Genomic DNA, 24,596 nt, shown 5'->3' with positions numbered 1-24,596 from the left:
ATTAAAACACTTTGTAAACTCAAATACTACTTCTTACTTACATAGCGCTTTGTAATTTTTTCTTAATTGACCCATTAGCAGCATTTAATAGTTTATCTCTTCCTCCTTTTTGAAATCTTTTCCTCATTTGGCTTCCAGGACACCAAACGCTGCTGGTTTTCTCCCTCTCTGACTATTCTTCCTAGTTCTTCTCCTTTGTTGATCTCCTCATCTTCCCATCTACATCATCCTGACCTCCCTGGAGCTTAGTCTTTGGACTCCTGTTTCTATTTACAGTAGATTTCTTGGAGATCCCACCCAGCCTCATTGCTTCACATTTCATCTCTATCTGATGGTTTCCAATTTATAATTCTGGCTCAGGTGTCTCTCCTGAGCTTGGATATCCAGTTTCTTTCTTAACACTTCCACAAAGATGTGTGATAGGCATCTCAACTAATACTGAGCTCTTTCTCTTCCCTTGAAAACTTGCTCCTTTTGTAATATTTCCAACATTAGTAAATGGCTACTCCATCATTCTAGTTGCTCAAAATATCGAGTTATTCTTGAATTCTTTCTTTTATAACCCATATCTAATCTGTCAGCAAATCCTTCTAGCTCTACTTCACACTATAGCAATATTCAGTCACCATTTCTCACTCTTCCACTTGTACCACCTGGGAACACTTTGGGAGTATCAGAGTAGCCTCTTAACTGGTCTCCTCTCTTCTACCCTTGCCCCATTCAGTCTTTTCTCAACACAGTAGAGATAAGTGGGATCATGTCACTCCTTTGCTCAAACCTTGTTCAGTGCTTCTCAGAATAAAAGTCGAAGTCCTCCCAGTGGCCTGTTAGGCCCTCTGCAGTCTGGTATTTCCCCCCGCTTCTCCTTTTACCTCACTGACCTCATTTACTGCTGACCTTTTTTTGCTCTACTCCTGCACCACACTGGCTTCCTCGTACCTCCAACACATAGATATGTTCTAGTCTCAGGGCTTTTGCATTGTACTTGGAGTTTCTTCTGCCTAGAGCAACCTTCCTGCAGATAAAAACATGAGTGGCCCTTTTACCTCCTGTAAGTCTTCAGACAAACATCATCTTCTTGAAGAGGCCTTCTCTTGCAGCCTATCTGCACCTCCTGCTTCCTGGACATTCATATGTAAATGTTCACAGCATGTCCCAATCCAAGCTTATTATCATCTTCCCTAAACTTACGTCTCCAGTATAAATGATACAGTACTCAGTTCTCAAGCCAGAAACCGAGGAACTTAGGCATCATCTGTTCCTTCCCTCTCACACCAGGTTCATGTCTAATCAACACCGAGTCTTGATTCGTTCTCTTAAAAGGAGTTTTCTAACTTTTTTGCTATGTATCCCAAAAGAATTTTGAAAAATTTATACATTTTTATGTTGACATCTAAAACTTTTCATCTTTAAGTTTAAATAGTTTCAGAAGATACAGTTTTATATGTTTTCTAAATACTGATGTTTTAAAATAAAATAGGGGCTTCCCTGGTGGCGCAGTGGTTGAGAATCTGCCTGCCAATGCAGGGGACACGGGTTCGAGCCCTGGTCTGGGAAGATCCCACATGCCACGGAGCAACTGGGCCCGTGAGCCACAATTACTGAGCCTGCGCGTCTGGAGCCTGTGCTCCGCAACAAGAGAGGCCGCGATGGTGAGAGGCCCGCGCACCGCGATGAAGAGTGGCCCCTGCTTGCCACAACTAGAGAAAGCCCTTGCACAGAAACGAAGACCCAACACAGCCATAAATAAATAAATAAATAAATAAATAAAAAATAAAATAAAATAGTCCCATTAGTCTTTTAAATGTACCCAATATACACTACCAAATGTAAAATAGATCGCCAGTGGGAAGCAGCTGCATAGCACAGGGAGATCAGCTCGGTGCTTTGTGACCACCTAGAGGGGTGGGATAGGGAGGATGGGAGGGAGATAATATGTATACATATAGCTGATTCACTTTGTTATAAAGCAGAAACTAACACACCATTGTAAAGCAATTATACTCCAATAAAGATGTTAAAAAAATGAAAGGGTAAGGTAATTAAAAAAAAATGTACCCAATGAAATACATACTGTTCATCCTTTTAAAATATACATGACAAAGTGCTTTTTTAATGGTTGGAAATTTACATTGTTCTTTTTTCTCTGTGAACTTTTCATTCTACTTTCCCCACATAATTATATTCTAATATAATATTTACTTCTATGTTTAAAAGTCTTTGATTGATCCCTCCTTTGTATTTATACTTCTTTGCAACAACAAAAATGTCTATATACTGAATTTTTAAAAATTTCCCCAATGACCATAAAGCTTTAAAACTTCCTTTTGGGTTGAGTTATTAGTAGTACTTAGTTGGTCAAAAGAACATAAATGTCATGAATTTTGAAAAATAATAATCCTAAAGCACCTGACTTGAAAAATGACGTGTTACCTGGTCTTTAAAGTTATTCACTTTTTCATTTTCTAGATTTTCTAGGACTAGTCAAATGACTAATTACTATTACTGCTACTTTTTCACTTTTTTTATTTAGAACTACCTTGTTTAGTCCAATATATCCAAGAAAGATTGGGAAAATAAAAATAGTATTAACTTTAATATACCTTAGCCATGACTATTTACTCATAAGATGTATTTTACCTTATCACACTCTTTAAATATATTTTCATTGAATCCTTGGAGCTGTAGATCTAGCTTATTGTATTAATTTTCTGTTGCTGCATAACAACTTATCAAAAACTTGGTGGCTTAACACAACACACATTTATTATCTCACAGTTACTGTAAGTTAGAAGTCCAGACATGCCTTAGCTGGATTCTCTGCTTTGGGTCCCATGGGCTGAAATCAAGGTTTTGGCTTGGGCTGCAGACTCATCTGAGGCTCGGGGTCTTCTCCTAAGCTTATGTGGTTCTTAGCAGAATTCATTTCCTTTCAGTTGCCTGTCTGAGGCCCTCAGCTCCCAGAGGCTGCTGCCTTTCCTTGCCATATGACCCTCCCTATAATATGTCAGTTTGCTTCTTCAAGGCCAGCAGAACTGCATCTGCTGCTGTCAGTTGTCTCACACTTCTAGACCTTCTTTTGAAGGACTCACCTGATTAAGGTCTGGCCCACCCAGGATAATCTCCCTTTTGATTAACTCAAAATCAACTGATTACAGACCTTAGTCACCTTTGCCATATACGGTAATATTATCATAGGAGTGATATCTCATCATATTCACAGGTCCTGCCCACATTCAAGGGGAGAGGAGTGTACAGGGCATGTATACCAGGGGTGGGAATCTTGGGAGCCAGCCACCTTAGAATTCTGCCTACCACACTCACTATTTTATGGAAAGTATCCCCACATAACCTAATTGGTAAAGTCAATTTAGTTGTCAAGCCAACCAGCCTATTGTATTTATCTTGTTCAGACAAAGTCTGACTTTATTTTTCAATTCAAATGAATGTGTTAATACATGTCACATGCCAACCATCTCACTTCTGAATTCTAATTGTAAGATAGAAAGATAAGGTGTGAAAACTTGCTTTGAATTTTTTCTCCTGAATGAAATAAGGTGATGTTGCCTGTATTTAGTTTTGTTTGTTTGTTTATTTATTTATGGCTGCTCTGTGCAGCACGCGGGATCTTAGTTCCCTGACCAGGGATCAAACCCACACCCCCTGCAGTGGAAGCGCGGGGTCTTAACCACTGGACTGCCAGGGAAGTCCTATTTAGTACTTTTTAAATATGCTTTCTTTTCTTTGTTCTCATGAGCTTTTCCCTGCATTATAGTGTATTTTTTGACAGTAGGCTAGGGGATAGAAGAAGCAAGGTTAAATGAAAAATATTTATCATTGTCTCCTTGTTTTGTGTCATAGAATTTATTTATTTATTTATTTATTGCACTGCAGAGCAATGCACCGTAATAAGATTCAGGATAAGTAGGAGATCTGCCTTTCTTCAGTTAAGTGGGAGGAGGGCAGTTGTGGAGAGGTGGGAAAGGAGAACCTGCTTTATTTACTCCTTGAGTGCAAGCACCTTGCCGGCAGATCTTCTTGAAGAAAGAGTGCATATAGTAGTTTTGGTAGTATGCTGAAGGACATGGGTATTTGGCCCAGGGAGTCTTAAACTTTGACTGAATAAAACATATTTAGTAATAGTGATCTTTTCCCCAGGTCACAGGGAAAAAAGCCACTATTAATTTTTTTCAATTTTATTTTTTTCTCCTAAGTTTTTCTTAAGTCTGTGGTACGTGCTGCAGTTTATTTGCTAATGAGTAGTGCAGGATTGTAAAATAAATAGACAAGAGATATAGAGGTTGTACAGGGAGAACTGCTTATGATACATTTTGTTTTTACTTACAAACATGTGCCTATAGTTTTTAAGTTTTATAGTCATTTTTATTAACATTCTTCTTGCTTACTATGATGAAGTGTAAGTATCTTAATATTTTATATTCTTCTAAGAGCACGGTGACGTCCAGATGCTCTGCCACTGGAACAAGTTGGGAACCATTGATCTAGCCTGTACTTTCTTGGCCTGATTGTATGGGAAGGTACTTACAGTTCATTTGCCATTTCATTCCAATCAAAGAAAATTTTAATGAGAAAACTTTCAGTTTCAGCTAATAGTCTTTCCTGTATGTTTTGATTGTTTTATGGTAAGCCCTAACCTAATATTAAGCTAAATAGAATGAGATTCCTGGCCTGTACTTTCTGCATTTTAAATAAACCCACCTTGGGGACTTCCCTGGTGGTACAGTGGTTAAGAATCGGCCTGCCAGTGCAGGGGGCACACGTTCGATCCCTGGTCCGGGAAGATCCCACATGCCGCGGAGCAACTAAGCCCGTGCGCCACAATTACTGAGCCTGCGCTCTGGAGCCTGCAGGCCACAACTACTGAGCCCGTGTGCCAACTGCTGAAGCCCGCGCACCTAGAGCCTGTGCTCTGCAACAAGAGAAGCCACTGCACTGAGAAGCCCGCGCACCGCAACGAAGAGTAGCCCCTGCTCGCCGCAACTAGAGAAAGCCCGCGCGCAGCAAGGAAGACCCAACGCAGCCAAAAGTAAATAAATAAAATAAATTAAAAAAAAAAAAATAAATCCACCTTGAAAACCTGTCAAGAAAGCACCTAATTAAGAACACTAAATCTAAGTGGGAAGTGAATATTAATAGACAGTGGTAATAGAGGAACATGCGGTGGGAATCCCCTCATTTATAATGTTATATGGGATAACTGAGTCTTCAGGTACATATCCAATGAAATAAAACCAAAGTTAATGGAGTTCTTAATTTTTCCCAGTCTCCGAATTTCAGCCAGTCCAGGGAATCTGTTTGCTACCATGAATTTATTTAGCAGCTGTTATTTATTATTTATTTATTTAGCTGTTTACTGAGTGCTTTCTTTATGCAAAGCATGGTGCTAAATTACCTTTGTGTTAGGAATAAAGGAGTGGGGAAATAGGAAGAGACCAAAAACATAAGAAATAGTTCCTGACCTTAATGAGTTCATAGTGTACAACTGTGGTTTCAATTCTTGATTATACACCCTGATCAGAAAAATGCTACCTCAGAATATGAATTTTTATATTATTTTAAATAACTTATTTGAGAATTAACATACAATAAACTGCACATATTTAAAGTGTACAGTTTGATAAGTTTTTATGTATGTATACTTAAGTGAAACATTCATAATAAAGATAGTATATCCTTCAGCCCATAGATTTCTTCTTGATGCTCTATAATTCTCCCTCCCATTCCTCCTGACCTCTAATCCACAAGCAATCACTGATTTGCTTCCTATCACTATAGATTGCTTTTTCTAGAGTTTTTTGGTAATGGAATCACACAGTATATATTCTTTTTTTTGCCTGGCTTCTTTCACTCAACATAATTATTTTGAGATCCATCCATGTTGTTGCATACATCAATAGTTCATTCCTTTTTATTGTTCAGTAGCATTCCATTGTGTGGATATACCACTTTTTTTTTTTTTAAGATTTATTCATCATTTATTTATTTATTTATTTAATTTATTTTTGGCCGCATGCAGTCTTAGTTGCAGCATGCAGGATCTTCGTTGAGGCATGCAGGATCTTTTGTTGCGGTGTGCAGGCTCTTTGTTGTGGTGCCCGGGCTTCTCTCTAGTTGTGACACACAGGCTCCAGGGCGCGTGGGCTCTGTAGTTGGCGGCACGCAGGCTCTAGTTGAGGCGCTCGAGCTCAGTAGTTGTGGAACGTGGGCTTAGTTGCCCCGAGGCATGTGGGATCTTAGTTCCCTAACAAGGGATCGAACCCACATCCCCTGCATTAAGGCGGATTCTTTACCACTGGACCACCAGGGAAGTCCCCACTTTTTTTTTTTTTTAATCCATTCACTTGTTGATGTACGTTTGGTTTTCATATCTTGGCTGTTAAAAATAAAGCTGCTGTAAACATTTGTATACACGTCTTTGTATGGGCATATATTTCCTTTTCTCTTGGGTAATTACCGAAGAGTGACTGGATCAGATAGTAGGTGTGTGTTTAACTTTTTAAGTAACTGTCACACTGTTTTCTATTTGAACTGTTGTACAGTTTTACATTCCCAGCAGCAACATATGAGAATTCCAGTTCTTCCTGCCAGTGCTTGGTATTTAAATTTATTTCTAGCCATCCTAATAGGGCTATTATACTGGTATCTTGTTTTAATTTGCATTTCCCTGTTGATTAATGATGTCAAGCATCTCTCCTGTCCTTATTTGCCATCCATATATCTTCTTTGGTGAACTGTTTGTTCAGATCCCTTGCCCTTTTTTGTTAATTTGTTTGATTTCTTATTGTTGAGTTTTGAGGGTTCTTTATGTATCTAACTGTAAATCCTTTATATACAAAGATTTTCTTTCAGTCTGTAGTTTTTTATTCTCTTAATATTACCTCTTTAAAAATAGCAGTAAATCTTTATTGGGATTTTTTTAACAAAATAATTTTTAAAAACAAAAAACCCCACATGTAAACAAGAAAGTAAATAAAGTTAGTTGGCATTATTATATATATATATACATCCAAGGATCAAAACAAATTCTGGGTTAACATTGCATAATCCAGTAAAATGTTTTGAACCATCAATGTTCATGGTAACTGTATTTAATACTATCAATAATGATACCTTATCTTTGAATACTATAAAATAGTTATGGATTATAAACTATATAGTTTAGGTTTTCATTCTTCCCACGAATCCATATGCCACATGTATACTAGTCTTAAAATGTATTTATGTTGTCACTATTAGTGCGAAATATCCGTCATCCCAAATTAACCAGGTTACAATTTTATGATCTCCATAATTTTTATGGTGAGATGTGCTAGAACCCATATATGACAACTTCATTTTTCAAAACTAACCTAATTCTAAATTCTGTCTAATCTGCAACTTATTCATTTCTTCTCACTTTCTATATATACATTAAATACTATAGCAACTTCACCTTAAAAAGTATAGCTAATACATTAATACACATTTAGTTAATAATTTCTGACAGAGTTATAGCTTATTTACCAAGAAAAAATGCTTATTTTTATTTTAAAATTTAGTTCAAGTATTGTCATAGTAGTGTTGTTTAATTGAGAATGATGGCTTCAACTTAGAGCATTCAGTGTACACATTAATATAGTTTAAAATTAAAGAATTAAATTATTCCTATGGAGAAAATCTCCTCAGTTCTTAAAAGAAAGACCAAAATATATTGTTTTATTACTATAAAATATTATTAGTTCATTGATTCACTGATTATATTCAATTCACTCTTAATATTATCTTTTGAAGAGCAAAAGTTTTAAATTTTTATAAAGTTCAGTTTATCCATTTGCTTTTTTACAGACTGTGCCTTTAGTGTCTAAGAAATCTTTGGTCAACCTAGGGTGACAAATTTTTTCGTCTATTTTTTCTTCCAGAAGTTTTATAGTTCTAGGTTTTACATTTAGATCTATGATCTATTTGAGTTAATTTTTATATATGATGAGATAATTTTGTATCTGTTATGTTTGGTTTTTTTGTATATGGTTATCTGATTGTTCTACCATCATTTATTGCAAAAGCTATCCTTTCTCCTTTGCTAAAGGCCTTTGCACCTTTATCAAAATCATTTGTCTAGCAGACGTAGAGAATGGACTTGAGGACACGGGGAGGGGGAAGGGTAAGCTGGGACGAAGTGAGAGAGTGGCATGGACTTATATATACTACCAAATGTGAAATAGATAGCTAGTGGGAAGCAGCCACATAGCACAGGGAGATCAGCTCGATGCTTTGTGACCACCTAGAGGGGTGGGATAGGGAAGGTAGGAGGGAGACACAAGAGGGAGGAGATATGGGGATATATGTATATGTATAGCTGATTCACTTTGTTATAAAGCAGAAACTAACACACCATTGTAAAGCAATTATACTCCAATAAAAATGTTAAAAAATAAATAAAATTTGCATGAACGAGCAAAAAAATCATTTGTCTATATTTGTGTTTTTATTTCTGGATTCTCTATTCTGTTGCATTGGTCTTTTTTCCTATCTTTTAAAAATTTATTTATTTTATTATTTATTTATTTGGCCGTGCAGCATGCAGGATCTTAGTTCCCTGACTAAGAATCAAACCTACGCCCCCTGCAGTGGAAGGGCGAAGTCCTAACCACTGGACTGGTAGGGGAGTCCCTTTTTTCCTATCTCTACATCAATACCACACTATTTTGATTACTGTAGCTTTATAAAAAATCTTGGAATCAGGTAGTTTTAGCCTTCCAACTTTGTTCTTTTTCAGAGTTGTTTTGGTTATTCTAAGACCTTTGTATAGCCTGTCCATAGGAATTTAAAAATTAGCCTGTCAATTTCTACCAAAAAAACCCTGGAATTTTGATAGGGATTGTGTTGAATTTATAGCTTATTTGAGGGAAATTGACATCTTAACAATATTGAGTCTTTAAACCTATACAGTTTAAATTTTCATTTATTTAGGTTTTTAAAAATTTCTATGAGCAATATTTTATAGTAGTTAGTATATCTTTAGGATGAAATTTGCTGCTTTTTCTTTTTAAATTGAATTTTAACTCTTACAACAAACAAAACTTCCAGTATTCTTAATTGGTGTTTGAGGCACTTGCATCCTTGCAGAAATCTTACCAGTAGAATAAAGATTTTGACATAAGTAAATGAACAGACTGTGCATCCAGAGGGATTTATTTCTACATTGTACCAGAAACGCAAATGTTAGTTGATTGAACAAGTGCACTAGCAAGATTTTTGTGTTTGATTGTGAGTATGGAGAACTGAAAAAATATATATATTAGGAAATAGCATTTCCGAAATTTGTCAAACCTAGTGTTTATCAATTAAAAATAAAGTTTAATGCTTTTATATGCATCTATGCATGAATCTATAGTATTATGACTATTCTGTTTACAGTGTGTGTATAAGGAAGTACCTTCTGGCAATTTGAAAATATGGTGTAACTAAAATACAGGTCTGACTTGTTAATCTACTGCTAAAGATTGAAAATTATTTTAATTGCTCTTTTTCTGACCAGTCTTTCAGAAAAATCTGAAAACTTAGTTTGTTCTGATGTGGTAATTTTATGTTGACTGTCTCTCAGGGTGCTGAGATAGTAAATACTGTGAAAGTACAAAATATGGTTATCTTTCATTGTCATCTTGATGTCCTTATTATTTATGGCTGGGATTTTAACACTATATTTGTTTTTATGACTTTTCATATTTTCAGTTTAACAAGTTTAGCATAAGAAACTCAGATGCTCAGTGTTAAGGTTGCTTTGTAGGTTATTTACTTAAATCATAATCATAGAAAAAAATCCATTAGACATTATCTTAATTCTCATGCACAGTCATTTTTACTGATTAGGGCCCTTGGCTTTTATGGAAGGATGTTATAACAAACAGCCTTATGAACTCCAAGCTGAACTTCCAATATAAATGTTTATTTTATATTTTTAAAAATGTCTTTGTTGATCTAATAGAAATGCATGGTAGGATGTAATTAAGTTTCCTCTTGTTATATGAAAGAAGTGCAGGTTGTAAGAGGAAATATTTATTTCTCCCAAATCTATTTGGAATTTCTAAAAAAATATAAAGCCAGGTTTTTTGGATGTTAGTCCTATATGAATTTCTAATTGCCTTATTTAAACTCTTCTTATCCAGACTTCTTCAAAGAGTAGTTTTTACTTACTGTCTCCAGTTTCATGTGTCCTTCCTCTTTCTCACTTCCCTACTTATCATGTTTCCTTGTAAATTTCTTTGTATTTTATCAAAATTATTCATGGGAAAAAAAAGATAAATAGCTCTATAAGGCTTGTTATGATAAAGAGCATTACCTCCTCACTATTCACAACATTTTTTGCTTCCTAGAGGCAGCCCCTTTAATTTTTCAAAGTGATTCATTTCAGTATTCTGTGTCTCTAAGGAAAAAAAGTGCTTCTGTTGCTACTTATGACTTTTCTGTTTTGGGCATTATCTGTTGATTTCCTACTCTGGAAGGTAAGGATTTAATATTTTTCAATACACATATACATTCCCCCTCCAACCACATATACTTCCTGTCTCTCCTCCCACCGCATGGTTATATCTTAATTTTGGTTGGATCAGTATTCAGAGTTTATAGTATTATGACCATAAATAATGACCATATACTATACTATATGTTATTTATAGTTAAACTACTTTTTCCTTACTACCTAACCCTTTACTTTTACTGAAGTTAATAATTGTCTTGTTTTCTTGTTTGTGTATTTTCTATGTATTTATTAATTTAAGCTCAAACTCTCTACCAGTTGTTTAAATATCCTCTCAAGAGTTTTAGGTCCATCAGGTACTCTGATAATTTCATCTTCTTGAGATAGCTTCTCTTAGAGCCTTCTGATCTGCTCTAATCAGACTGGTGACCTTTATGCGTGTTGTACAGCTCTCATCTTATAATTTTCCCTTACTTCATCCTGGGCATTCCTTTGGCTTTTCTTCTGTATTGGTTCCTTTGTTTCTTTTTTTTTTTTTTTTCAGAACTGTCATCACTGTAGTTCTTTTTTTTTTTTAATAGATCTTTATTGGAGTATAATTGCTTCACAACACCGTGTTAGTTTCTGTTGCACAACAAAGCGAATCAGCCATATGCATACACATGTCCCCATGTCCCCTCCCTCTTGAGCCTCCCTCCCATCCTCCCTATTCCACCCTTCTAGGTCATCACAAAGCACCGAGCTGATCTCCCTGTGCTATGCTGCTGCTTCCCACCAGCCAACTATTGTACATTCGGTAGTGTATATATGTCGATGCTACTCTCACTTCGCCCCAGCTTCGTGCTCCCTCCCCATGTCATCAAGTCCATTCTCTATGTCTACCTCTTTATTCCTGCCCTGCGACTAGGTTCATCAGTACCACTTTTTTTTTTTTTTAAGATTCCATACATATGCGCTAGCATACGGTATTTTTTTTCTCTTTCTGACTTACTTCACTCTGTATGACAGACTCTAGGTCTATCCACCTCACTATAAATAACTCAATTTCATTTCTTTTTATGGCTGAGTAATACTCCATTATATATATGTGCCACATCTTCTTTATCGATTCATCTGTAGATGGACACTTAGGTTGCTTCCATGTCCTGGCTATTGTAAATAGTGCTGCAGTGAACATTGTGGTGCATGTCTCTTTTTGAATTATGGTTTCCTCAGGGTATATGCCCAGTAGTGGGATTGCTGGGTCATATGGTAGTTCTATTTTTAGTTTTTTAAGGAACCTCCATACTGTTTTCCATAGTGGTTGTATCAATTTACATTCCCACCAACAGTGTAGGAGAGTTCCCTTTTCACCACACCCTTTCCAGCATTTATTGTTTCTAGCTTTTTTGATAATGGCCATTCTGACTGGCGTGAGGTGATACCTCACTGCAGTTTTGATTTGCACTTCTCTAATAATTAGTGATGTTGAGCATCTTTTCATGTGCCTCTTGGCCATCTGTGTGTCTTCCTTGGTGAAATGTCTGTTTAGGTCTTCTGCCCATTTTTTAACTGGATTGTTTGGTTTTTTTGATATTGAGCTCCATGAGCTGTTTGTATATTTTGGAGATTACTCCTTTGTCTGTTGTTTCATTTGCAAATATTTTCTCCCATTCTGAGGGTTGTCTTTTTGTCTTGTTTATGGTTTTCTTTGCTGTGCAAAAGCTTTTAAGTTTAAGTCCCATTTGTTTTTATTTCTGTTACTCTAGGAGGTGGGTCAAAAAAGATCTTGCTCTGATTTATGTCAAAGAATGTTTTTCCAATGTTTTCCTCTAAAAGTTTTATAGTGTCTGGTCTTACATTTAAGTCTTTAATCCATTTTGAGTTTATTTTTGTGTATGGTGTTAGGTAGTGTTCTAATTTCATTCTTTTACATGTAGCTGTCCAGTTTTCCCAGCACCACTTATTGAAGAGGCTGTCTTTTCTCCATTGTATGTTCTTGCCTCCTTTGTCGTAAATTAGGTGCCCATATGTGCATGGGTTTATCTCTGGGCATTCTGTCCTGTACCATTGATCTGCATTTTTGTTTTTGTGCCAGTACCATACTGTCTTGATTACTGTAGCTTTATGGTATAGTTTGAAGTTGGGGAGCCTGATTCCTCCAACTCTGTTTTTCTTTCTCAAGATTGTTTTGGCTATTCGGGGTCTTTTGTGTTTCCATACGAATTGTAAGAATTTTTTGTTCGAATTCTGTGAAGAATGCCATTGGTAGTTTGATAGGGATTGCATTGACTCTGTAGATTGCTTTGGGTAGTATAGTCATTTTCACAATATTGATTCTTCCAATCTAAGAACATGGTATATTTCTCCATCTGTTTATGTCATCTTTGATTCCTTTCATCAGTGTTTTATAGTTTTCTGAGTACAAGTCTTTCGCCTCCTTAGGCAGGTTTATTCTTAGGTATTTTATTCTTTCTATTGCAATGGTAAATGGGAGTGTTTCCTTAATTTCTTTCTGATTTTTTGTTGTTGGTGTATAGGAATGCCAGAGATTTCTGTGCATTAGTTTTGTATCCTGCAACCTTACCAAATTCATTGATTACTTCTAGTAGTTTTCTGGTGACATCTTTAGGATTTTCTATGTATAGTATCATGTCATCAGCAAATAGTGACGATTTTATTTCTTCTTTTCCAATTTGTATTCCTTCTCAATTCCTTCCAATTTGTAGGCTTTCTCTAGTTGGGGCGAGCGGGGGCTACTCTTTGTTGTGGTGTGCGGGCTTCTCATTGTGGTGGCTTCTCTTGTTGTGGAGCATGGGCTCTAGAGCACAGGCTCAGTAGTTGTGGCGCATGGGCTTAGTTGCTCTGCAGCATGGGGGTTTTCCAGACCAGGACTCGAACCCATGTCCCCTGCTCTGGCAGGTGGATTCTTAACCACTGCACCACGAGGGAAGTCCACCAATAATGTTTTTTATGAGCCTTCTTGTACATGTCTTCTGGTAAACGTTTGTGCTTATTGCTCTAGAGCAGTGCTGTCCAATTGAAATATAATATTAGCCACATATGTAATTTAAACTTTTCTCATAGCCACATTAAAAACATAAGAAGACACAGATGAAATTGATTTAAATAATGTATTTAACCCAATAAATCTAATCATTTCAGCATATAGTCAACATAAAAATTATTGAGATATTTGACATTTTTTGTGTGTGCTAGATCTTTGATGTCTGGTATACATTTTACTCTTATAGCCCATCTCCAGTTCAGTAGAGCTACATTTCAGGTGCTCAGTAGCCACATGAGGCTAGTGTCTACTGTATTGGACTGTAGAGCTTTAAAGAATATAAAATATTGAGTAGTAGAATTACTGGATCATAGGGTATGCTTATCTTGAACTTTAGTAGATGATGGCAAAGTTTTCCAAAGTGATAGAGCCATTTTGCACGCCATTGGCAGTGTGTGAGAGTTCCCATTTTTCTACATAATCACCAACACTTGGTATTATTACACTTTGGGTAGTAATTTTTGTGTTCTGTTTAGTAAATCCTTTTCTGTCCTGAGGTCATTAAGATAATTATCTATTATCTTGTTTTATATTATCAGAACTTTATTAGGTCTATTTAATAGGTCTAAAATCAACTAAAATTGATTTTTGTATCAAGTGTGAATAAGAGTTGATTTCATTCTTCTCCATATGGGTATCCAGTTGTTCACTATTCATCCACTTGCCCCAGCGTCCCTCAACAATCTTCCCCCTGCCCATAATGCCACCTTTGTTATACATCAAGGGTCTGTATATCTGTGGGCTTGTTTCTGTACTCTCTGTTCTGTTCTGTTCATCTGTTTGTCTATCATTATATCAGTATCACATTATTAAATACTGTAGCTTTGTAATAAATTCCAATAATAATTGGAGCAAGTACTTATATTTCTTTAAGAGTATATGACTGATTTCTTAGCTTTTTGTATTTCTATATAAGTTTTGAAATTATCTTTTCAATTTTAACCAAACATACTGTTTGGTTTTGACTGTGATTTTATTAACTCCATGGATCAGTTTGAGGAGAATTGATATATTTACAATATTAAGTCTGATAATTCATGAACATGGTATTTTATTTCATTTATTTAGATCTTTAATTTTTCTCAGAGTCTGGTTTTCTCCCTAGGAGTCTTGTACTTCCTATCTAAGATTTATTCCAAAATACATGGTATAATGTTTATTCTATTATAAGTGATATTATTTTAAAATTTTATTTTCTAACTTTGTTGCTGTTACATAGAAATAACATTTTATTTTTATGAATTGAAATAATTTATGTGTACAATATTTTAATTTTCCTTCATGGGTGTATTAGTCTGGAATCTTTAGAGAAACAGAAACACACACACACACACACACACACACACACACACACTCACTCACTCTTATAGAGGCAGAGAAGTGCAAGTCTGCAGTCAGTAAGCTGGAGACCCAGGAGAACTGATGGTGTAATTCTAGTCCAAGTTCTAGTCCAAAAGCAAAAGAAGACCAAAAACCTGGGCTGTCAGGCAGAGAGAGAGAATTATTTCTTACCCAGCCTTTTCTTCTATTCAGGCCTTCAGTGGATTGCATGAGGTCCACCCACTCTGGAGAGGGCAATCTGCTTTACTCAGTCTACCAGTTCAAATGTTAATCTCATCCACAAACACCCTCAGAGACACCCTCAGAAATAATATTTAACCAGATATCTGGGTACCCGGTGGCCCAGAAGTTGACACATCAAATTAGCTATCACAGTGGGCAATCAAATCATCGGCAAATTTGTTTCTTCTTTTCTAATTCTTATACTTTCATTTTTCTTGCTGTACTTCACTGACCAGGACCTCCAGTACAATGTGGAATAGAAATCGTAATAGCTAGTATCTTTGCCTTTTTCCTAATCTCAAAAGGAAAGCTTTCAGTGTTTTACCATTAACTATGATGTTTCTTGTAGCTTTTTTGTATATATCTTTTACCAAATTCAGGAAGTTCATTAAGAGATTTGATTATGTGTGAATATTCAAACTTTTATATGCTTTTTCTACATCTGTTTAAGATCATATTATTTTTCTCTCTTAATCTGTTAACATGGTGAATTACTTTGCATGATTTTCCAACATTAAGCCAACTTAACATTCCTAGGATAAATCCAGCTTGGTCATGTTGTATAATTTTTTAAAATATATTACAGAATTAAGTTAGCTAATAGTTTATTTAAGCTTTTGTTTCTAGGTTCATGAGTGAAAACGAGCTGTACTTTTCATCTTTTTGAGTTTTTATATCAAGGCTAGCCTCAAAATAACTTGAGAAGTCTACTTTTTTACTTATTTTTGAGAAAGCTTGCTTAAGATTGTTGCATTTCTTCCTTGAATGTTTGATGAGTTTGTCAGTGAAGCCATCTAGGCCATGCAATGAGCTATAAAAGCAAGTCTTAACATATTTCAAAAAAATTGAAATCATAGAAAGTATGTTTTCTGACCACAATGTGATTATTCTAGAAATCGATAAAGATAACGTGAAAAAAAAAACCCTGTGTGTTTAGAAATTAAGAAGTATACTTCTAAATTCCAAAGTTAAAGAAGAAACCATAATGGAAATTAGAAGTTAGTTTGAAATGGATGACTGCAAAAGTATTCCATATAAAAATCTGTGAGTTTTTTACAAAAGTAGTTCTTAGACAAAATATACATATTGCAAAAGAAGAAAGGTTGAAAATAAGTATCCATCCCAAGAAGTTAGAAAAAAAGAATAAATAGCAGAAGAAAAAATGAAGATGAAACATATAAATGAAATATAAAACAAACATAAAATGGAGAGCATCAACAAAGCCAAAAGTTGGTTCTTGAAAAGATTAATAAAATTGATAAACCCCTGAGAGACTGATCAAGAAAAGAATGGACACACAAATAACTGATATTAATGAAAGAAAAGACTTCACTGAAGTGTCTATGAACTTAAAAATGCAAGAGGCTATAATGAACAATTTTATGCTTAATTTTGAGAATTTAGATGAAGTGGTCACCTTAATGCTGTTTTCTTTGTGGGAAGATTTTTAACTACCGCATCAGTTTTCCAAAATAACTATGAGACTATTCACAATTTTTTCTTACTTTTTATGTCAGTGGCATTGATATCCTTCTAATACCATGCATTAGAACAATACTTTTCTATTAATCATTCTTTCAACAGATATTTACATGACACCTACTATAACGCTAGGCACTATTTTTTACCTTCTTTTTCCTCATATTCAGTTTGACTGGATTATTTTTTAGGACAGATTACTAGATTCTAATTTTAAGAAATTTAACAACAGGGACTTCCCTGGCAGTCCAGTGGTTAAGACTCCGTGCTTCCACTGCAGGGGGTGCAGGTTTGCTCCCTGGTGGGGTCCTAAGATCCCACATGCTATACGGTGTGGCCAAAAAAAAAAAGAAATTTAACAACAAAAGAGGCTCAGCACAGCTGTGTGGCGACAGAAAGCAGCATATACCATTGTAAAACAAATCTGACTAGCACCTACTTCATAGAGCACCTCTGTAATGTATAAAGTAGTATGGTTATTCAGGGATACCTCTGTTGCTAGGGTTCATGACCTAGTGTTCACAGACTTCTAGTAGGTTTATTTTATTTATTAACTTTGCAGCAGGTTTTTATTTTTGTTTTATATCTATTATAGTGTTTGAAACCTAAAGAAACACATTTTCTCTTCAAATTTGGATGTGTATATAAGTATCATTTGTCTGGACTCAGCACTCAGTGCCTTGGTTTCTTGGCCTGTATCTGCTCTGAAATCATCAAGCTGTGTCTGTCTACCCAGGGGCCCCAAGAACAAGAAAAACAATAGCCAGAAGTTTATAGTTCTTAAAAGCAAATAAATTTGGAAAGAAAAAAAGTGAGGTAAAAGGTTTGATTTACTTTCGTAGAGTCTGTAGCTGGGAACCCAAGCTGTTTTTGAGGGACATCTGGTCTGTCTTGGGTAGCTGGAACCTCATACATACCCCCTTTGCTTCTTTAGTGGTTCAATCAAAGACAGTTCCCACAAAAGCTGGCTAAAAGAGCCAATACCCAACTCCAGGGCCTGAGAGTTCTCGGCATGGCAGTTTTCTCTTCCCAAACCCAGAGGCCAAACATCTGACCTACATAAGGGAGCAGGGCTAGAGTTTAGCAGAGGGGTTCAAGTGTGTGCTAATGTGGACATCGGCAGTCAGGCTGGCCCAGAAGTAGTAAGGTGGGCCCAGACGCACTGAAGACCTTTATGACATACTACACAATTCTTTCTCCCAGTGTTCTGGGCCCCAAATTTAATGGTGCCTATTCTTTTTTTTTTTTTTTAATTTATTTTTGGCTGCTTTGGTTCTTTGTTGCTGTGCGCGGCTTTTCTCTAGTTGCAGCGAGTGGGGGCTACTCTTCGTTGCAAGTGTGCGGACTTCTCATTGCAGGGGCTTCTCTTGTTGTGGAACACGGGCTCTAGGCACGTGGGTTTCAGTAGTTGTGGCACTTGGGCTCAGTAGTTGTGGCTCGTGGGCTCTAGAGCGCAGGCTCAGTAGTTGTGGCGCACAGGCTTAGTTGATCCACAGCATGTGGGGTCTTCCCTGACCAGAGCTCGAACCTGTGTCCCCTGCATTGGCAGGCGGATCCTAACCACTGCGCCACCAGGGAAGCCCAAATGGTGCCTATCCTAACTCACAGCCAGGTTTGATTCTGCACATAGCTCAGGCCTGATGCAAAATGCCCTCCCAGAGGAAAACTAACAGCTTTAATTTACAGACTTACTTGGTTTGTACTGACCTCAAAATTCTTCCCTCCCCGTGGTCTTTACCTGGGTGTGGGGCTAGGGAACAGACAATGGGATGACCGAATCCTTTATGAAGGCCTTGGCCAAAGAGCAGCTATTGCCTACCACATGGATCCCCGTAGGGCCAAATTCTTGGCTTGTTGGCTTAACAAAAAAATACAAAAGTTAAGACAGGAAAAGTACTGGACAAGATTGGTCTAAAATGTGCAATCCTACAACAGCTGTGGAAAAAACCTACTCTGAGAAATTTCTCAATCTCACACGCACTTATTTCCAGGATAGTCCTACCTGGAAGATACTGCTACTGGTTGTGAGCCTTTCCTGTGGTTCAGTGCGCTGAGCCCTGCACCCTTCCCCAGCCTGCCAGGGAGGCAGACAGGCACATACATTCCTAGGCCCCCAGCCAGCCTCCTCTCCCTAAGTGTTCCTGCGGTGCCTGCAGGGAGCTGGAGAATCCGGCTCCTTGCCTTCAACTGAGCATCCGGAATCTGAGCCCACAAGATGAATCTGCTGAGGACTATTCAGGATGCTGGATACCAAGCTGAGCGAGAAGAGCCTGGGGAGGAGAGATGTGGCCTGAACAGCTGAGCTGAGGCCTTCAAAGAAGGGCATGGGGGCGGAGGGGGCAAGTATTGCTAGGCGTGCCTCTCCTTCCCTTCTGTCTTGCTAGAAACAGGTAACTTTAGAGTATAGGGGGAAGACAGGTAGACATGAGAAAATGGAAATCCAGTTCATTCTGCTAGAGTTTCCATTTTAAACTGGTTTGGCTTGAGAGAAGTTGAAAGTTAGTGCCTGAGAGCCTTCTTTCTCTCTTCCTTGACTAAATATGATAGCAGCTATAATCTGTGCAGTTCAGCTCTAAAAAATAGGGCTCTTGGAAAGAGGCTTCCAGGGAGAAGAGAATAGAAGGAGTAGTCTAAGGGTTCTAGGTAAGGGGGAACACAAAGGGTCCCTGAATGCTGAAGTCATCAACACCTGTTCCTTGGAAGGGTCACTTGCACCCACTGGCCCAAGTAACCAGGCCGGCCAGGTGAGGGTGGAACCTGTGTGGTTCTAACAAGGTTGCAGCCAATACCAAGGCCAGTCAGTTACTTGGGGTAGCTCGGAACTGAAGGCAGGCTTCTAAGACCAGAGATCCTGTTAACACTAGAGAAGGTGGTGTGGCGGTGAGATGCCCAGAAGGGCTGGCAATAAAGAACAGCTGTCACTGTTCAAAACAGTATTTGAACACTTTAGCTAAGAAAAAGACTCCTTGTCCCTTTAATCCACACCTAAATATCTCAAACCCACCAGAGATCTTAAAATGGACATAGCCATGTGCCAAAATATTAAGATTCCAAACACATGTCTTCTCAGGCTATTCCCTACAGCAGGTTGGGGAGCCCCTCCATCCCTGTAATATCCATTCAGAAATCTGTCAGAAAGCCTCTGACTTCACCTAGGCCAGGGTCTGGAGTCCAGATGGGGGCTGCCCACGAAGAGTGGCTGTGAAGCCTGGGCTAAAAAATAATATTTTGCTTCCCAAGATGGCCAAAGGAGAGGAGACGCAAAAGATGATGTTACTGCCTCTATGGGCTGGGAGAACTTCACCTGTTGACTGAAAAGGGGGTCAGAGGAATACAGTGGGAAAACAGGGTCTGAGGAAGATACTAACAAAGGAAAGCTCCTTGAGCCCACGTTTATCTGATGAGAAATTTGTCCTCATGTTGTGCCCTGGGAGACTTCAGCCTTTGGAGTCCTTGTAGAAAACAGGCTTCAAGCAGTAGCTGATGATCAAAAAAGAGTCTTCTGTTTGGTACCCGGCCCAGATCCAAAGCGAAAGTAGATTTGGGAGGAACAGTTGGGGAAGGCCGGATGGATATGTATGTCTCACAATAAGAATTTGGCCCCAACGTCAGGGACTTAACTATTGCTAGAGATGTACAAAGTAGATCTTACTAAAATGCTCTGCCCTTTGGACAAGGGCAAGGGGTGGGGGTGGCTTGCTTTTGAACTGTCGGAAAATGGTTTTGTAATGGAGTCGGCAGGCCAAGTGAAGAGGGTCCTGCGCCTTGCCTGCCTGGGGGAGCGGGGTTGGTTGGTACCACGCCCGGCCTGCAGAGCAGCATCTGACTCACGTAGGCGGTACAGCACTGGCGTCACGTTGCAGTGATAGCCACCAGCCCCAGCCGCCTTTCTCAGAAAACGCCTCTGGAGTGGGATCTCACCACTGGAAAGAGAAGGCAGATCCAAGACCGGTGGCCAAAAGCACCTGAACTTTTTATCTGTAAACAGAGTGGCATGGCTTTCAACTGAGCCAGAGGGGGATGTGGAGGAATGGGAGCAAGAATGGCATTGTTTCTGGGGAAGGGAAAATGCAACTTGGAGCAGGGCACCTGTGCCCGACCTCCGTGGGGAAGCAGGGACAGGGCAGATTGTGCCTTCAGCTCCACCACCGGCCTACACGTAGCTGACAGCTTCCTCCACCCCACCCCTAGCACCTGGGCTTCACTGTCACATGTAATCCACTGAAGCCTGTAGGCAAGCCACTGAGGCACTGCAGTAGCTCTACTCAAACGGGAGAGAAGACATTAGGATTATAATTGTCACAGGAAGGGCAAAACCCAAACCTTGTACAAGGTTATCACGTAAGTTATCACAGATGGCTGCCTCTCCTCTTATCACAGAAATTTAGCAGCCTCAGGACTTTTGTGAGAGTGATTGATGTCTTCCCTGATTGGGATCTTGGTACATAGTAGGTTTATTAATTAACTTCAGGGTATCCATGCTTCCTTTGAAATTGTATAGAATATTTTATGTGCATATGCTTTTTTGGTGGTAAGGATGAGAGGGGCCAGTGGCTTTCAGCTGATTTTCAGAGTCTAGAAAAGATTAAGAACCACTACTCTGAGTTAAGACTTTACAGAGACCAACAAATACGGTTTTTCTTCATTTTTTGTGTTTTATATCTGTATTTGAGTGACCATTCTGATAAAATACTATAAATTATATAAGATTCTCTGACTTTTGTTTAATAAATATCATTTTGTCTGTACTTAAATTGAGAACTTTTTTTTTTTAAAGGTTCAGGAGCAAGTACATCCCAATCTCTCAGCTAATGAAGAGTCTCTCTATTATATTGAAGAGCTGATTTTTCAGCTGCTTAATAAATTATGCATGGCCCAACCAAGGACTGTTCAAGATGTGGAGGTAAAAATTATCTTGTTATTTCAAAAAGTCACTGAACCACTGTACAAATTAATTTTTACATCTAAATCTATATCATTCTAAATTATTATGGAAGCTAAAACCATTGAAATCATAATGGGGGATATATGGTCAATTCATTCTTGTCAAAGATGTCAAGGCAATTCGATGAGGAAAGGAAAGTTTTTCAGCAAAAAAAGTGCTAAAACAACTGGATAAATTTATGGTGGGAAAAACCCTTGAAAACTATCTCACACAAAAATTAGTTCAAGATACATTATAGTCTTAAACATAAATGCTGAAACTGTAAAGTTTCTAGAAGAAAATGCAGGAGAATATAAGCTAGTGTTAAATGTTTTTTTACAGAGGACTCAAAACACTGTAAATATCAAAAAATAAAATTGATGTGAAAATAAAAAAGGTATAAGTCACAGACTAGGAGAAAATGTTTCAATATGTATTCCTTACAAAGGGCTTGTATCCAGAATATGTTAAAACAAACAAACAAACAAACAAAAACTCCTACAAGTCAGTAATAAAAAGATACCCTGCTCACCCAAGTGGGCAAAAATCTTGAACAGACACTTCATAAAAGAAGATATACTTATGGCCAATAAGCATATGAAAAGGTACTCAAACTCATAATTCTTCAGGGAAATAGAGATTAAAACTACGATGAGATACTATTTCACACCCACTAAAAGGGATAAAATTAAAGACTGGTAACATGGAATATTGATGAGATGTAGAGCAACTAGAACTCTTATACATTGCTAGTGGGAGTATAAAATGGCATAAGTACTTTGAAAAATTGTTTTGCAGTTTCTTATAGTTAAATATATATCTAGCCTATGACCCAGCAATTTTACCCCTGGGTATTTAACCCTAGAGAAATGGAAATATATCTTCACAAAGAGACTTTTACATGAATATCCAAGCAGTTTTATTCATAGTAGGCAAAAATTAGAAACAACTAAAATTTCCATCTACAAGAGAATGGGAAAACAAATTGTGATAGATTCATAAAATGGAATACTACTTAGTAGTGTTGTAAAATGAAAGAATGAACTATTGATATATGCAATAACATAGCTACAATCCACAGATATCATATAGAGCAAAATGAGACATACCCCAGAGAGTATGTATTATATGATTCCAGTTATATGAAAATCAGAAATAGCTAAAAGTAATGATGATAGAAATCAGGATTGTGGCTGCTGGCTGCCTATGAAGGGTGAGATTAAGATGATAGAAATTTTCTGTAATCTTGATTAGGGTGATGGTTACACAGGTGTAAGCATTTTTCAAAACTCATTCAATGGTGCACTTAAGATCTGTGCATTTTACTGCATATAAATATTACCTCAATAAAGGACTAGTATAGAATAAACATTTTACTCATTGATTAAAAAATATATATACATATATATACCTCTAAAAGATCGTGTGTAATTCAGTGCTGAAATACTTGTTTTGGCTCAGTTGCATGGGAGTATTTCTAGATTTTTAGAAATAACTGTCAGTATAGCTTTTAAAAGTTACTTTGGCATTATACTGTTTATATCACCTTTCTTTTGAAGATTGTTTCTATAACAAGGCAACAACTTCCAGTGTAAAGGATAATCTTAATTTGGAGTAATCTATTAAGATTTTCAGGGACTCTGGGAATTAAAGCATTTGTTTCCCTGTTCTCTGCTGTAAGAATTGGACATAAGTAAATATAATAGAAGTATACTTTTCAGAAGCTAAATATGTTAGAAGCTGAGAATATAATTTTAAAAATAGGAAATCCTGCTAAATTGGAGTTTGATTCAGCTATCATTACTTCTCATTATTCATGCCAATTACTGGTTATATTTAAGATTAGATGAACAAAATAGTAACATAAAAGGCTTGGATTGTTTTTGCCGAGAGATACATTTCCTTAAACCTTTCTGAGCTCTGCCACACACTTGATCCTTTAAGAGGTACATGATATTTCTTCTTTTAAAATTCTTCTCTATAAAGCTCTGAGATTAGCAGGAGAGAGACTGCATAATAATTATTAATAATGAGTTAACTTCTGCTAGGTAAACAGTTTTAACCCTAGAAACCTTGACCTTAAAATCACTGATAGAGTATTTCATGTTTGCTTTAATCTCCCCTAATATTATTACTTTTTCCTTTTTCCATTTTATCTTAATTATGCTTACACTTAAAGCTTTCTGTTTAAACTTCACGTTTTTCCTCACCCATGGGAATTATGTGGAAAAATCTTGATAGCATGTTGATCTTTTTTTTTTTAAACAAATTTCATTTATTGCAGGAATCAGAATATGTTACGTTACTATTAACTGCTGGTGTTATGGATGATGATAAAGTTTAATTTTGTGTGAATTTTCTGTTTATGAGCACTTCTATTAACAGTAGTTCTGCTGTGATCTGAACAGGAACGAGTTCAAAAGACCTTTCCTCATCCAATTGATAAATGGGCTATTGCTGATGCACAGTCTGCCATAGAGAAACGAAAACGGAGAAATCCTCTCTTACTGCCTGTGGACAAAATCCATCCTTCATTGAAGGTAGAACAAACAAGCAAACAAACAAAAAACACACAAAAAAACATTGGGGAGGTTACTTTTAACAAATAATACTTTATATAGTATTTGTGTATTTATATAGCATGGTCTTATTGTGTATGTGCACTTGAATGTGTATACACTTGTTTATACACATACATACATATATACGTTTCTTAATACGTGTACAAAACAAAAAGAAGTATGCTTTGATGAAATCAGATTGCTTTTCAAATAATATTAAAGGTTAATGGTAAGAAATAATGCATCTTTGTGGCATCTTCTAATGATTGCTACCCCTGATTGACTTCCAGCTTTTTGTTGATTAACAAAATATATAATGCAAAAGCTCCTGTGAGTTCAGAACTGTTTTTAAATTAATCTGTATTTATCACAGATATTTTTCTGTACGTTGGAAAAGTTGTCTAGGGAATATTATTTAGTCTATAGAAAATAATTGGCGTACATGGATTTGAATACCATTTGGTAGAAATTTCAAGACTCCCCCTCCCCCCACCCAACACACACACACACACACATACACACATCCTCCACTTAGTAAAAACCATT

General features: G+C 37.0%; 1 protein-coding gene across 1 annotated transcript in view; it reads left to right on the top strand.

The window, feature by feature from the left end:
• The window catches only part of SOS2 (SOS Ras/Rho guanine nucleotide exchange factor 2), a 99,979-nt gene that overhangs the window by 5,908 nt on the left and 69,475 nt on the right, over positions 1–24,596 (top strand). Inside the window, exons 2-3 of the mRNA XM_059914189.1 lie at positions 21,343–21,468; positions 23,898–24,029. Coding sequence (XP_059770172.1) covers positions 21,343–21,468; positions 23,898–24,029 — 258 coding nt within the window. The remainder of the gene's footprint in view (positions 1–21,342; positions 21,469–23,897; positions 24,030–24,596) is intronic.

The sequence above is a fragment of the Balaenoptera ricei genome, chromosome 2, assembly GCF_028023285.1.
Source record: "Balaenoptera ricei isolate mBalRic1 chromosome 2, mBalRic1.hap2, whole genome shotgun sequence".
Taxonomy (NCBI): Eukaryota; Metazoa; Chordata; class Mammalia; order Artiodactyla; family Balaenopteridae; genus Balaenoptera; species Balaenoptera ricei.
Note: the sequence above shows the minus strand (reverse complement) of the source record. Positions and strands in the feature narration are given on the sequence as shown.